The sequence below is a fragment of the Betta splendens genome, chromosome 1, assembly GCF_900634795.4.
Source record: "Betta splendens chromosome 1, fBetSpl5.4, whole genome shotgun sequence".
Taxonomy (NCBI): Eukaryota; Metazoa; Chordata; class Actinopteri; order Anabantiformes; family Osphronemidae; genus Betta; species Betta splendens.
This window is the reverse complement of record NC_040881.3, coordinates 9,382,910-9,398,117: the sequence shown is the minus strand read 5'-3', so window position 1 is coordinate 9,398,117 and position 15,208 is coordinate 9,382,910. Positions and strand designations below refer to the sequence as shown.

The window sequence follows — 15,208 nt, the reverse complement described above, 5'->3', positions numbered from 1 at the left end:
CGGGTCGCTGCTTTTGCCTTGCTTTATTGACTTCACATTGCAATAATTGCATAATACAGTGTCAGTGGTGGAAAAACTGAAAGTTTGCTCATGAATTATTCAAGTCACAGAGCATTATAGTGAGAACGGGAGACTTCACAGCCCTGCGTTTGGCACCTGCTCTGTCAACACACTGTTCAGCAGGAAGTCGGAAACATGTGGAGCGACGACTTCAGGACGATTGAGATGAATGTGGTGATCGCCTGGTACGGTCACAACTGTGTGCTGAGAGAGAGAGAGAGAGAGAGAGAGATGAACTAACACATGACATGGGGTATATGCATTTAAATGTAAATTTCATCTTTTAAATGTGCATTGCCATTCACTGCAACTCACATTTCTGTCACGCCACCCTTTAACAACTGGAGAGATCAGTTTTTGCTGATTTGATTTTGAATATGTCAGAACAAAACCTTGGTCTGCTCTGAAAAACGGTTTTTATGAGTTTAGCATTGTATCACATTCAATCCTAAAATATAGGATATCTATTATTAAATATGGAAGAATTATTTTAGAATACGGTCAGTATCTTACAGTATAAGTAGAACAGGAGCTTGAATCCTGGACTGAATCTCCAGACACAGCGTAAAGTTGGTGCGAAATATGTTCTTCTGCAAGAATAAAAGAAAATGCACATAAACGTAAACACTCCTGGAGGAAACTGTGGCAGGGGTGTGATAGAGGGTTTGCAAGGTGACTTAAAAAATTAAGTTTGAAGTCTCTGGAGAAAACAAATCCTGCCAGAGACAAACAGAATCAGAGAGAACTCAACATTCAGTAGGATCAATCCTCAACGACAGAGAACAACGAACCTCCTTCGACTTGAACTAGACCTCGATCCAGAAGGTTCTCAACAGACTGGAGAGACATATTTGGGTTTGCAGCCAGCATCCTGAAAACAGGCATTTTAATACTGTGACACTCACATAATGAAAAAAACCTAAATCTCTGCACTGAGTCCTAGATCAATCAGCTGAATACCTCTCAACTGCCTTCTCATATGAGTAAACCTTTTGCTTTTGTTCCGTCTGTTTTTCATGCTGAAGCATCTCTTTGATCCCCTGCCTCATGTACTGGGGTATTTCTTTCTGCCAGAGAGAGAGAGAGAGAGAAGTTGAGAGAGAGAAGGAAGCGCATTTGAAGAGTAGGTTGTTAGATCGTTAGTTCTTCACAAGTAATCAAACGTCAAACAATATTAGACGAGTGTCACGTTTGTGGTTTGATTTCCACTTCTTGGTTTTAGGAAGTTCAAGTCAAAGTCACAGAATCATTTTGATGTGGCAGAGAAAAGCATTCACAAATTCCAACACACTGAATTCAGAATTCAAAAAGAGAAGATAAAATGCTTTGGATACCGGATGCATGGGTATATATCCGTAAGCGTCCAACAGGACGACGGCCTCAACCATCTCAGGATGCAAAGCACTGAACTGTGGAAAAGTCAGAAGCAGCATCAGGACGGCATGGAGCAAAAGAGAGCTTGTTGTGTGTGTGTGTGTGTGTGTGTGTGTGTGTGTGTGTGTGTGTGTGTGTGTGTGTGTGTGTGTGTGTGTGTGTGTGTGTGTGTGTGTGTGTGTGTGTGTAAACAGCATCTTGTTTACCAGGGCAGCAATGTTCCCACCTGTTAGAGAGGAACAATGGTTGGTTGAGTATTGAACAACAATGATAACAACAATAGCAATAATAGCAATAAATCAGGTGTGCAGTTGTGGTGGAACATTTTGGAATAAAGGCAGATGGGAGGGTTGTCCTTTTGTGCGATTTATTGAAATTATAAAGAAAATGCAAAATAATGAAGAAAGCAAATCAAAAGCCAGCTGGGGAGATCAGAACATACACCGCAGGGGTAAAATGCTAAGATTACCCTGTTCTCAGGTTGTCTCTGCCTTTTAACCCTTCTCCCTGGGCCCAGTGGAATCTCCCTCTAGACCAATCACAACACTCGCGTCTCCTTATCTCACCGTGGGTGAAAATGTTTGCATTCTCACTCCTGTCTTGTTATCAGAGAGGAAGGGAACCCTTGGGTCTAGTGAGGGATCAGATAGGAAGGAGCCAGAGACCGGGGTGTAAAAGGCAGACACAGACCATAAACAATCAGTCAGTCAAAACAGAACATTAGATGTCAGCACTCGATGTGCAACAGAACCTTGAGAGGGAGAGAGATTGTTTGTATATGTTTTGTGCCGAGTCTAATCAAGTACAGAGCACACGGTTACTATGTAGAATGAGAAAAGAAGCACAAAAAAGAAGCACAAAGGTAACAATGTTTCCCATTACACAGTTTGAGTAGTAGCATATTGATGTCACTCACCCATGCTGTGGCCTATGATGGAGAACCTTGTCCACCGCAGACCTGCGAGGTATTTGATAGAGAGACAACATCGATCAGGTCCCGGTGAGATCTGAACTACCGTATCTTTGCAGGGACCTTTTAGAGGAGGACGCACCATCAACGAGCATGCAGACGTCCGCTACGTATGCGGGGAACGTGTAGAACACGCCCGGAGGCCGATACGACGAGCGGCCGTGACCTGGGATGTCGACCGCCACGTATCTGCACTCTGGGAGGAACGCAGATCACACGCGTCATACAAATGAAACAGATCAAATTTATACACGACAGAAAAAGATCTGCGTGTGGAAAAATTAAAAGCTTCTGCCACGTATTTTAGTCGTTTATTTATTTGAACCTTACGAGTTCACCCTTTTCCACGGTGCATCTCATTGTGGGAAAATCATTTACAGCCCACACTGAACCACTTTCATGATGAATACCTGCCTTAACCTATAGGCGTATACGTGGAGGCGGTGCGGAAACGCTAACGATGGCTTGTTTCGTTCCATTACCTCTGGGCAGCAGAGGGATGAGGGTGTTGAAGGAGCCGCAGTTATCGGCCCAGCTGTGCAGACACAGAACCGGACGACCGTGATCCGGACCCCAGACCCGACCCCGGATCTCTCCCCACGGCACCGGAACGCGGAGCTCTGAAACTGGACACGGTGCGTCCGTCAGCGTCCGTTTTGGGGCCGGACCTGTAGGGATGAGGATGAGAAATGGACACAGACACAGACGGCCAGACGTTGCTGGCTGTTCCTTTACCTTCACCCGTCCACCTGACTTTGCACCAGCACAACAGACCTGACACTCAGTTTGAAACAGTTAACAAACAGCTACCAAATTCAGGCTTCAACGATTCAGCTGCAGAAACAGTTTGAACATTCATGTTTTCAGTAAAATAACTAAATAACTCCATATAACAGGTGATGGTTGGAAACTTTATCCTACCTGCTTGTTTCACTGAGGAGAACATTCCCGTGTGTGTCAAATCCCGAGTGGAGAAAAAGTTAAACCTAAACAAACAGCTAAAACAATGTGCAAAAAAATATACAGTGGCTACAATTAAATGATTATGGACGGAGCCCTGTTGTGTTCATTAACCAATGACATGAGCAGGTCACTCTTATCTTTAAAAGCAACAAACACTGCTGACTGATGTCTCTTCAGCGGGCTGCTACGTCTGTCAGGCGTCCTTCAGTGGAACCGTACAGTAGAAGAAGAACTACCAGCTGATTCGCCAGAGCCCCTTTATGAGCACTGCTCTGTGTCACATGAAGCCTCCCAACATTTGTTAGGATGAAGTTAGAGACAGTTGAAGCAACATAGGGATGAAGTAGTGCTGTTATCGCGTACATCTCTTTACCATGGCGGTGTTGCTGTGATCCAGTGGTCTCAAACTGGTTCCATCGGGGGCCACCGCCCTGCTGGTTTTCCAACTCTCTCTCAGGTGTGTCGCTCGGCTTTTCCAGGGAAGGGTTGGAAAACCAGCAGGGGCAGCGGTCCTGGAGGACCCGAGCCAGACCGGCCATCCTTTTGTCAATGGGTTCTATTTGGTTGCATTTTACCAAGAAGAAATGACCAAGGTTAGCGTTCCCGCAAACACTCGACGGTATCGGATCTGACGGAATCAAATACGAGGACGGTGTGAACTGCACTCTGTGACCTGGGTTACATTAAACATTATGTGGCGGCTGCAAGACTCCAGTGCAAAAGTCAGGTCACTGTGTACGTCTACCATATTCTGTGCAATGTCAGCGTGTCCCTCTGTATTTCAGGTGCAACTGCTTAATATTCAATTGACAGGAGCCATATCTTTATCAGACGCTAACTGGTAAACGTGAAGCTAGGTTCATGGAACAAGATTGACAAATGGACCTACACTGGAAGAGGCGTTCAGGGACCTCATCTGTTTCCTTGTCCAGATTAAATGAAAATAAATAAAGAACAACTCAAAGAATACCCTTTGTTTTACAATTAATGCTTTTTATTTCATATAGACAGTATTATATACTTGTAATTTGTGTAATGTGTGGAGATGCTCTGCCAGCTGCTGCAGATCTTGATGATCCCCAACGGGATGTTCAGTGGTGCCAGAACTTTAAGTTCTTGAGCCACTGAAGTATTTCAGATGAGGAATTCGCCAGTGAGACTCAGCACATGCCAGGGTGATTCTGTACTTCCTGATCGAAGACACTTTGGTTTACAACTTGTGCTCATGCTTGACTGACTGAGACAAGACTCTGGTTCGCAGGAAGTCCGTCACAAATGGAGCCACGGCATGGGGATTATTCAGATGGACGTGGTGGTCCCCTGGTACCGTCACCATAGTGTGCTGAAACAGACAGGGTGATGTAACGCCTGCAGACGCGGAGGTCCACCTCCCCAGGAAATACTTGTAACTCACGTTTTTGTCCCGTGAGCTTTGGTGAAGCGCTGATGTGAATTCCTCCAACGAAGGATCAGAAAATAGTTTACAAAATCCATCCTCTGCTCTGGAAAAGGGAGATTTTCAACAGGTGAGAAAAAGTACAGGACGAACAAAGAAACACAGGATGAAAGAGAAACAAAATGAAACACCGTCAAGCTAATGTCGACAAGTTTGCGGAAGCTAATGTGTGAACCTGCAGGATTGTCACTTTATTCAAAGGCAAAACTGGAGTCAGTGAATCTTAGTGTGACATCAACGACTTTGGGCCCATTGCTCAAGCTCTCCTATCGAAGTAAAGGTGCTCCTTGCATTAGGCTAACACAGGCTAACAGTTCACCATGAGGACGACAGAGTGGAGACGAGGAAGTCAGTATCCAACAAATGAAATCCAAAATGTATATGGAACTGTTATGTATAGAAAAAGCTGTGGTGCGGTACAAACCCATAAAATCAATTAATTCATTGAATAAAAGTTTGAATGCGATGGTTATGAACTTACAGAACAGCCAGAACTGGAGCTTGGATACTCGAGTGCATGTCCAGACTGTCCTCCAAACTCAGCCCTAAGATGTTCCTCTGACACAACACAACACATGAACGACAAGCACCTCACTGGTGTGAAAAGGAAGGCAGGACGTGGCGAATGTGTCGGAGTGACTCACAAAATTAACTCTGGGGTCTCTGGAGAAGACAAATCCTGCAGGAGAGAGAGACGGGATCAGCTGCAGCTGGCGGCAGATGAGAGAACGCAGGGAGCGAGAGCTGAATTAAAGACCCACCTCCCTCCGCTGCATCGAGTCCCCGCTCTAGGAGGCAGCGTGCCGACGGCAGAGACAGGGCCGGGTTTGCAGCCAGCAGCCTGATGGAAACGAGAGCAGCTACTGAACCAAGGCTCTGCACTACACCCCAACACTGCGGGTGAAATGTCCATCACCTCTGGACCGCCTCCTCAAAAGTATACACGCTCCTGTTGGTGGAGCGTTTCTCAAACTGAAGCATCTTGTCCATTCCCTCCTTCAGCACCGTGAAGAACTCCTTCTGCAGGACAACACAAGTGACGAGGTGAAGAAGCAAAGAGCTGTTCACAACATGAATATGCAGAGAACAGGAGGAACCAAAGTGAGCAATAACACAGTTGAACATCTATAATAGAAAATCCAGTGGGGCAGGTACCATATCTGTTGGGTAGATCCCATAAGAGTCGAGGAGAATGAGAGCATCCACCATCTCTGGATACAAGGCACTGAACTGTGGAAACAACAGGGATGAAGGAGCGACGTGATCGTGAGGAGCGAGGGGTCATCAGTCGCGTACCATTTCTGCAACGTCGGCGCCTAGAAATACAAAGAAATGCATTTGGACATAGGAGACTTATGGATGAAGCAGCGGAGATGAGCCAAGGTGCAGGTGTATTCACCCATGCTGTGGCCCATGATGGAGAAGGACCGGAGCTGCAGGGCTGTGGGAGGACAGTTTACAGGTCAGGCAGCGGCATCGTCTCAACACAACGGGGCTCACGTCACCACGCGGGCTCGGCGCCACCCTCGTGTGACTCGTCCGCGCCCACGCACCGTCGGCCACTCGGAGCACGTCGGCCACGTAGGCGGGAAAAGTGTAGAAGACCCCGGGGGCGCGGTGGGACGAGCGGCCGTGTCCGGCCAGGTCCAGCGTCACGTATGTGCAGTCTGAGGAGCAGAAACACGGGTCCCAGGGCTCAGCTTCCCCCAATATGTGGCCTACTTCACTTTACTGAACAGACTGTGATTATTTGATTGAATCTGCAAAACCATGATGATTTTACAAGCAAAAAAAAATCAACCAACGCAAGTAATATAATGATAACTTAACACAGTCTTCTTAGACCTGAAGTTATAATCATTGAAACATTGTGAGACTTATCATACAGCCTTGTTACGAACACACTGTTTAGAACACCTGATGAGATAAGATAAGATAACAGTTTGGCACAGTACAAAGCAGTACTGTACAGTTGGAGTGAGTATGAGGTCATTGCAGGGTTATTGCACAGTAATGAGTATAAGTCTTGTACTGGTAAAAATATAAATTATTTTTCACAGATTGTAGCATTTTCATCTGTGACGGCGTGTAATCTGTGCAGAAGGCATTTTCCCACAGACTCTGTGCACCTGCACAGTTATGGAAACCAACTATATGAGCTGTACTCGTCTTTTCCTTCAGTGACAGGAAGTTGCCTTTGCTGTAAACTGCTCACTGCTTGCAGGTAAAACCCTAAAGAAGGTCTCAACTGATTGTGTCTCTTTTATTTAAGTACACAGACACCCTACATGTATATTATTATTGGGAATAAAAGCAAATAATCATAGTATAATAATACTATATAGTGGAAATATAGTATGAGGGAGGGTTCATCACCCCTACTCATAGTATAATAATACTATGATAATAGTATTAGAAATAGACTTTGATGATAGTTCTGTCTGTGGTCCTCTGGTGTGTCCATTACCTCTGGGCAGCAGAGGGATGAGGGTGTTGAAGGAGCCGCAGTTATCGGCCCAGCCGTGCAGACACAGAACCGGACGTCCGTGATCCGGACCCCAGACCCGACCCCGGATCTCTCCCCACGGCACCGGAACGCGGAGCTCTGAAACTGGACACAGTGCGTCCGTCAGCGTCCTTTTTGGGGTCTGACCTGTACAGATCCTGCGACGAACACAGACGCTTGTTCGAGTGCTCGACAGCATCATACGTTTGTGCTTTTCTGTAGGGCTTCATTGTGTAATAACGATAAGTTAACGACAGCCCTGATCACATCAGCTCCAGGCTCCTCAGTGTGCAGTCCACCTCTGTGAGGTGCTCCTGTCCATATTCAACCTGAGCCTCAGTCTGGGGAGAGTACCAGTACTCTGGGGGACTTCCTGTCTGGGTCCAGTTCTAAACGTACCATGTCCTAGGAAGCTGAACCACTTCAGACTCGATGCCTTAAGCTCCCACCTGATGAAGGTCATGAAGAGGATGGTCCACAGTCACCTCAGCACTGGACCTGCTGTAGTTTTCTTATCGACCAGGCGTCGGGGTGGATGACGCCATCATCTACCTGTGGCATTGGACCCTGTCTCCCCTGGAGTGTTCTGGGCACACTTTTTTGCTTACTCTGTACACGTCAGACTTTAAATACAACTGCCACCACTGTCGCATACAGACATTTTCACATGACACTGGAGGGGAATGAGCAGGAGAACAGGGCTCATCTCTGACTTTGTCGGCTGGTGTGAGAACAACCACTTGTTTCTAACTAAAGAGTTAGTGCTTGACTTCAGAAGGGCTCCTTCATTGCAGACTGTTACACCCACAGTGCAGGAAGGAGCTCATTCCTCCCCACAGCAGTCAGACTCTACAATATTTTACTGCAGGGACACACAATGTAATCACATGGTGTTCTTTTTACTGTTGTGAAACACCTCACACTTTCACTGTGTGTACCGTTTATTGTTGCACATTAACCAGAAGATGTGCAACATGTCAAATTTCCCACCATCGTTTCTTGGCACTGTGAATATGAACAACAGGCAAACACAATGTTCTTCAATGCTTCACTTGAAATTCACCAAATACCTAGTTTGTCTCTGCACAGTTAATACAGTTATTAATCTTTTTTCCTGTTCTGGCTGCTGCCAAGTAAAGAACTCCCCCATCGTGGGGTAAATAAAGTCATGTCCAATCCAAGGCAATGATAACAGTGATAACGTACGTAGTGGAGCAGACTACAGTGGGGCAGCACAGGTTCTTCCTCCGCACTGAAGATGTTGAACAGCTGTGATTTAGGGCCCATTTAAGCAAGCGTGAGGTTTGTGGCGACGGAGCCAACTTCATTGTTCAACCACCGTTAGCCCAGGCAACTGCAGCACCTGAAGCTCAATGTGAAGCATTGGCTTCCTGCTGTCCTTGTGGTGATCCCTTCCTTACTCGTGCCACTATGTGATAGGTAGATATTTTCATAATCTGTGTAGCAAACAAGGCCTGTATCAGACTTCAGCAGGTTTATTTCTTACCGCACATCCGTTCCCCCACTGTGATGCCATGCAAAGGTAACAGGTCAGAGCCAGAAACAGAAGACAAACACAAACAGCTGGTGAAAATCTTCATCAATTTTTGTGACCTCCTATTGGTTTAATTGCAGGTCTTTTTTTGTCTAAATGGTTTTAAGGTGACTGTGACTACATTTTACAATGAATACCAAACAGGAAGTTACAAAACACTAAACACAACCAAACTAAACCGGTGCAGATTTCTCCCCCGGCGCAAACTTTTACTCACATGGAGCTTCTTACCTCGTTCAGCCATAGCACTTGATGTTGAACACTCACTATGACACTGACCCGGTCCTGGCACCAAACTTTCCCTCACGCCTGAAGGTGGCAGCCTTCACAGGGCGGGCACTTAATGACACTTTGCCCTGAGTGAGGTCTTTCAGGCTTCGCCCTTGGCTTTTAATATTAACTATGCTGCAGTTTCCTGGTCTTTGCTCTAATACACTAACACACTGATTATAAAAAATATGATCTGCAGAGCAATCTGTGATGCCAGTAACTGAATCCTCCTGGCCTGTAGAAAACAATGCCTCTCCCCTGACACCACCTGCAGACCAACGCTCCAGGTCACATTTAATTGGCCATTATGTAAAAATGACATTTTCTAGTTTTGTTGTGTTTATTTTTGTTTAGTTTTACTAAGCTTAGCTGAGCATGATTCAAATATCATATTTTCATTCATTTCAAAACTAGAGGAATTATAGTCGTAACTCCTGAGACTATAACCTAACTAAGAAAAGGCTGCACACTTGATTGAACTTAGTTCTTATTTGTCTAAATGCAAACACACAATACACAATGTAATCAATGAAAACGCCCAAGGCACAGTTGTGGTGACTTCAACACATCAGCATTTCAAAAATGTTCAGTTATCTGGAGTCAAAAAAGAGAAAAAACAATGCCACTGTCAATCAAATCAACAACTAAACATATTAAATACCACAATAACAACTATAGTGCTTAATGGCATGGCAGCTGGGGAACTGAGGTTACTGAGGGTAAAGGTTCATAACGTACGCTGAATCAGTCAGTGTGTGTTGTGCTTTAAATATTGCTATAACTTGGAGCTCTGATCATCTGTTGGTGACAACACTGTGGTTCGCAGGAAGTCGGACACAAGAGGGGCGACGACTTCAGCGTTATTCAGATGGACGTGATGGTCGCCTGGAACATTCACGATCGTGTGCTAAAAGACAGTCAACAACATGAGCAGCAACATTATAAAACCTGACGTTTGCCCGTCATTAAATACAGGTTTAATTTCTGAAAACCCAACACAAACATGCAAAGTTGTAACTGCTTTGCTCTAATAATCTTTAAAAACACGCTCACATTTTTGTCCTTGTAGCCCTGGAGGAGTGCTGCTATCGTTTTCTTTTCCGTCGGAGAAATAAACATTTTTTCAATGCCTTCATCCGCTCTGTAAAATCAGAAATTATATTTATTTAGGCAAAATGTGCTGACATTAGTAGAAACAAAAATGAAAATCACTGCTGGACAGAAGTCTTACAGAATGAGTAAAATGGAGGCTTTGATCTTCGACTGCATTTCCAGACCCTGCTCCAAGGATAAGCGCATTATGTTTGTCTGAAAACAAAGAAACATCTTACAGGCTGCACACAACACCGAGAGAACGAACGAAAGAAAGGAAGAGAAGCCAACCAGATTGATACGAAAGTCTCTGCAGAACTCAAAACCTGCGAGAGGACAACACCACCATTAGAGAGACCTCGGCTTTTTCCAAGAAGCGCCCAACGCAAATGTTAAGGCTGAGAAGTACCTCCTTCAACTGGAACCAGACCTCGCTCTAAAAGGATGCGAGCAGACGCTTCTGACAGAGACGTGTTTGCAGCCATCAACCTGAAACATGAATACAAGCAGGAAGTTTGAAAACGCAATAAACGGTGTAAGTTTCCACGAGCCTTGAAAAAACTGTACCTCTCAACTGCGCTTTCATACGTGTACACTCTATTTTTCTCCTCCTTTGTTTTTTTCTCAAATTGCAGCATCTCATCAAACCCCTTCCTCATCACTCCAGATATTTCTTTCTGCAAGAAAATGAGACATCGGTAATGAGGGAAGCAATTTTGAACTACTGACTAAAGAGAATGACACAACATAGAAATGCAAAAATAGAAGAGTTATTCAAGGCCAACAAACATGAAGGAGAGAACCTCTGAAAATAAAAAGATATATACATATTTTTACACATTAATGCAAAGAAAATGGTTATAAAAGCACCTGTTGTGCAGGTAAAAATCCAAAGGAGTCCAGAAGCACGATACCATTAACCATCTCAGGATACAGAGCACTGAACTGTGGAAAAAAAAAACTCACCAAGATAAAGTGGCTATCACTCACTAGAATGAAACACCTGCAATTCTGTGAGAGTGCTCAAATCACACCACTTACCAGACCAGCAACGTTACCACCTGGAACAACAACACCACAGCGGACACATGCATTTAACATGACACAAACACTTTAACCGGTCAAAATGTGCTTTCAGCTGCACTTACCCATGCTGTGGCCGATGATGGAGAAGCGTTTCCACTGCAGAGCTGTGGGAGTCAATTTCACCAACCATATCTCATCAAAAAGCACTAATACAGCTTTTATTTGAAAAACATCACAGCTTTAACTGCCATAACAGACAATATACAAAACTAAAGCGCATAGTCAAGGCCAGCAGCTCCTCACACACCGTCAACAACTCGGAGCATGTCCATCACATAGTAGGGAAACTGGTAGAAACCTCCAGGAGGACGGTGCGATGACAGACCATGACCCGCCAGGTCCACTGCAACGTATCTGCACTCTGAAAGGCAGACGGGGAGACGGAATCCTGGTTGTTACATCATTAACTGAAGGAAGCACCTATGTGCTGTGTAGGAGACTATAAACCTCATTGTTTTCTGAAGAGAGTGTTTACACTGATTTGCTGACAGGTGCCAGAAACAAAAAAAAAGCCTAATCAAACAGCTGCAAGTGTAATGTGAGTGAAATAATGATACTGTAATTGAACATGAGGTGTCAGCCAGCTGTTCTATATAAGCAAACAAATCTGGGGAATCTTTGCAAAGCAGAGAACAACTAAATTGCATCTCGTGTTAAGAAGGTCTTTTAGCAAAAGGTTAAGTCAGAAAGAGTAATGGAAACATTGTGCCTTTGTGCTTTTTCTTATCCAACACAGTCATCATGAGCTGGTTAAGTGCAATACTGAAGATTCTTACACAAACAACTCTGGCTCTCTCCTATCTGATTCCTTATCAGACCCAAGGCTGTAAAAACGAATGCATCTTGTCTTCGAAGCTTGGTCTTGGCTTCATTTGGAAGAGACAAGACACGATGATGCAGAAGTGAGAATGTAAACATTCTCACTCACGGTGAGATAAGGTGGCGCAAACAATTCTACTGGTCCAGAGAGAGATTCCACCAGAGCCAGAGAAAGGGGTTAAAAGGCAGAAACAACTTGAGGGGGGGCTCTTTGCATCACACCTTCATGATGTATGCACTGATCTCCCCAGCTGGTTTTTGGTTTGTTGATGTGCACGATAAACATCCATGTTTTTGATTTGCTTTCCCCATTATTTTTATTTTCCTCTATTTTATAATAAATCACACAAAAAGTCTCTCATCTGCTTGTTTATGGGAAATTTCCACCACAGAAAGTCAGTTATTATATATTGAGAGTAAAACTGGAGAAGCAACTTCTTTTGGGGTCATTTTTACTTAATTACTGAGTCACAGAATATGTGCGGTGTGTTCAGTCAACTTTTGGATTTTATGACAAAACACTGGAAGAGACATCGTTAGCATATCCTACATTTAAAACAATTAAATGATATTCATTAAACAATCCACCATCAACTGTAGAAGGGAAGCAAGTACTTTAGGCCTGCACAGCTATGTAACACATGAATCTGTGAGCTGAGAAAGAGTTACACATAAATTAAAGTCGACAGGGATGAAAGATTCAGTAAATGTTTGTGATTAACATAAAGAACTATTAACATTAAACGATAAACATTTAACTAATAAACAAGTGGTGTAGACTGTACATCAGTTACCTCTGGGAAGCAGAGGGATGAGCTTGTTAAATGAGCCACAGTTATCAGACCAGCCGTGCAGACACAGAACCGGACGGCCGTGATCCGGACCCCAGACTCTGCCTCTGATCTCTCCCCACGGCACCGGAATAGAAAGTTCTGTAACTGGACAGAAAACACACTCTGATTTATAAATATTCAAAGTTCTAAGCAGATTTCGAGCAGTCTACCTGATCTGGGCCTGATACAGACATTCAAAAAAGTTCATATCTAGATTGCTTAGAAATCATTATCATAATTGTTCTAATGATTTATAATATTACAATATGTGCTTTATATTCCTGGATCAAACAAAACAACCAAAGTTTGCCTGAGGGCAATGGACAACTGTGAACATGACTGTCACAGTTCTGTACATTATGTGTGAGAACGTGTTTGTGTAAACGGGGTGTTTAAACTAGGATTAGCAGCCCCGGTTCGGTGGATGTGTAAACACCATTAACCCCTCTGCCCTTTGACACAGATGTCATAAAATAAGCGTCTATAGCAGCAGAGAAACGCTGCATACCGACAGTTACCTACCTGCCTGTTTTACAGTACTGGAAGCCAGGTACCGGACGCCGCTCAAAGCCTGCATGATCCTTGTGCTAATGATACTTCTGCTAATCAGTCCCGGGATAAAAGCCCTACAAACGCAGGTCAATAATTCTACCAAGACAATAAAACTTTAGAACAAATATAGCGTTCCGTCTTTTTACAATTGTTTTCCGGGTGTCTTCAGAACACGTGACGTAAATCAAGGCTGCCATTGGGTAGATGACAATGTGGATTGGTCCAATCAGCGCTCGGAGAAGGCGGGACTTGCTTTTTCCCCAGTGTGGCGATGACAACGCTTCACCGGCAGAGGGCGCAACGGGAAGCGAAACGACAGCAGTTAAATAATAATGTTTGTGCGTGTTTAATGATGATGCTGTTTGTGTGTGTGTCTAATGATGATGATGTTTGTGTGTGGGTTTAATGATGATGGTGTTTGTGTGTGTGTTTAAGTGATGCTTAAAAGCGCTACATTAGCTATATCTTTATTTGTTGAAAAAGTCAGTATTTTAGGTAAATAAATATTTTTCAGAAGTTGTGTGTAACATGACTTTTATCATCATACAAAATATAAACTTGTATATATGTGATCTTTTTTTTCTAAAGGAGTTAGACAGGATAGCGTTTTATGCAGAGTGCTACTCAATGGATGTTCAATGGAACTTTTGCAATATTATTTTGCAATATTTTATATGCTTTAATTGTTAATTGCAATAAATAATATCCCCAGTAAATGAAAATCATAATTTGTGAGATTTAAGCATGCCAACATTTCCAAATCTGTCACTAGTGATGGTGAGAGTGAAAACAGAGTGTGCATGCAAATAAATAATATGTAATATACACTTAATAATAAATATGTTAATTGTGTCAATATAAACTCTATACAAATGCACAGAAATTATGAAATCAGAAGGTCTGTGACAACAGGTTGGCTGTAGCAACTGAACTTTTTGCATAATAATCACACAAAATTTCTAAAGGACTGGTTATTTTGCCTTTGCAATAAAACAGACTGTAGTTCATTTCTTTCTGCACCCAAAAAACCTAAGTCAGAAACAACTGAGTGGGTTCGAGACGCAGCGCTCCAGAACACACAGCTGCTGTATTTCTAGTGTAGAACTGCAGGGCGTTTACCAAGGAGTCCCTACTTCCTGTCCATTTTTCTTGACGTTTGACCTTCTGGTCACTCATGTACAGTATGAAAGCGGCGTTCATACAAAGTGCTATAAACCTGTCCCTCCCACAACAACGCAGCTCAGCAGCTGCCTCCTAAATATACAATGTCTATTCATAAATGTTCATGAAGAACAGAGTGTTCCCAGAGCTGCATAGTCATATTATAAAGTAAAGTACAGAGTAAATGTGTGACTGTAATGGGACAGGAAAAGTCTCGATTCAGCAGTTTGATTTTTTTGCTCATTTGCTCTATTGTGAAATCTGAGAATCTGTTACTCCCAGGCTAGAAAGGAAATGACTTCTTGCTTAAGCTAATACCTCAATGACACCAGCTCTTACTTAGGTGATGGTTTAATCTTTAATCAACTAGTCATAGTAATGCACTTGGTCTCTTATTGTTTTGTACACCTGATTTACCTCTGTGTGCCCTCAAACGTAAAATGTGTGACTTGATTAGGAAACAGGTTTAGAAACGTCCTAATCTGCAGAGAATCGGCTACAGCTGCGACCT

General features: G+C 43.6%; 3 protein-coding genes across 9 annotated transcripts; all 3 read right to left on the bottom strand.

Moving 5' to 3' along the window:
- Nucleotides 1-8: 8 nt before the first annotated feature.
- Nucleotides 9-3,906, bottom strand: LOC114859238 (serine hydrolase-like protein). The gene is made up of 12 exons (XM_055508207.1): nucleotides 3,604-3,906; nucleotides 2,887-3,184; nucleotides 2,487-2,600; nucleotides 2,351-2,392; nucleotides 1,641-1,660; nucleotides 1,395-1,469; nucleotides 1,021-1,127; nucleotides 852-931; nucleotides 742-776; nucleotides 574-650; nucleotides 376-463; nucleotides 9-264 (listed from the first exon to the last, which is right to left on the bottom strand). The coding sequence occupies exons 1-12, from the start codon at nucleotides 3,904-3,906 to the stop codon at nucleotides 136-138; spliced, it is 1,368 nt and encodes a 455-aa protein (XP_055364182.1). The 3' UTR covers nucleotides 9-135.
- A 433-nt stretch (nucleotides 3,907-4,339) lies between these two features.
- On the bottom strand, nucleotides 4,340-9,208 carry LOC114859190 (serine hydrolase-like protein). 6 transcript variants are annotated; one of them, XM_029157176.3, is made up of 13 exons: nucleotides 9,116-9,208; nucleotides 8,837-8,854; nucleotides 7,291-7,434; nucleotides 6,377-6,490; nucleotides 6,223-6,264; nucleotides 6,120-6,139; nucleotides 5,979-6,053; nucleotides 5,740-5,843; nucleotides 5,585-5,664; nucleotides 5,468-5,502; nucleotides 5,305-5,381; nucleotides 4,782-4,869; nucleotides 4,340-4,709 (listed from the first exon to the last, which is right to left on the bottom strand). In XM_029157176.3, the coding sequence occupies exons 1-13, from the start codon at nucleotides 9,126-9,128 to the stop codon at nucleotides 4,578-4,580; spliced, it is 942 nt and encodes a 313-aa protein (XP_029013009.1). In that variant the 5' UTR covers nucleotides 9,129-9,208; the 3' UTR covers nucleotides 4,340-4,577. The 6 variants fall into 6 exon arrangements, 4 of the variants coding, with proteins under 4 accessions (XP_029013009.1, XP_029013019.1, XP_029013000.1 ...); XM_029157186.2 differs by lacking the exon at nucleotides 8,837-8,854 and having other exon boundaries at nucleotides 9,116-9,180; XM_029157167.2 differs by lacking the exon at nucleotides 9,116-9,208 and having other exon boundaries at nucleotides 8,837-8,964.
- On the bottom strand, nucleotides 8,810-13,725 carry LOC114859228 (serine hydrolase-like protein). Of its 2 annotated transcripts, XM_055508609.1 has the most exons (13): nucleotides 13,507-13,725; nucleotides 12,946-13,089; nucleotides 11,580-11,693; nucleotides 11,395-11,436; nucleotides 11,288-11,307; nucleotides 11,117-11,191; nucleotides 10,814-10,923; nucleotides 10,656-10,735; nucleotides 10,538-10,572; nucleotides 10,386-10,462; nucleotides 10,208-10,295; nucleotides 9,893-10,061; nucleotides 8,810-9,748 (listed from the first exon to the last, which is right to left on the bottom strand). In XM_055508609.1, the coding sequence occupies exons 1-12, from the start codon at nucleotides 13,559-13,561 to the stop codon at nucleotides 9,930-9,932; spliced, it is 972 nt and encodes a 323-aa protein (XP_055364584.1). In that variant the 5' UTR covers nucleotides 13,562-13,725; the 3' UTR covers nucleotides 8,810-9,748; nucleotides 9,893-9,929. The 2 variants fall into 2 exon arrangements, with proteins under 2 accessions (XP_055364584.1, XP_040927462.1); XM_041071528.2 differs by having other exon boundaries at nucleotides 8,810-10,061; nucleotides 13,507-13,724.
- Between the last annotated feature and the right edge of the window lie 1,483 nt (nucleotides 13,726-15,208).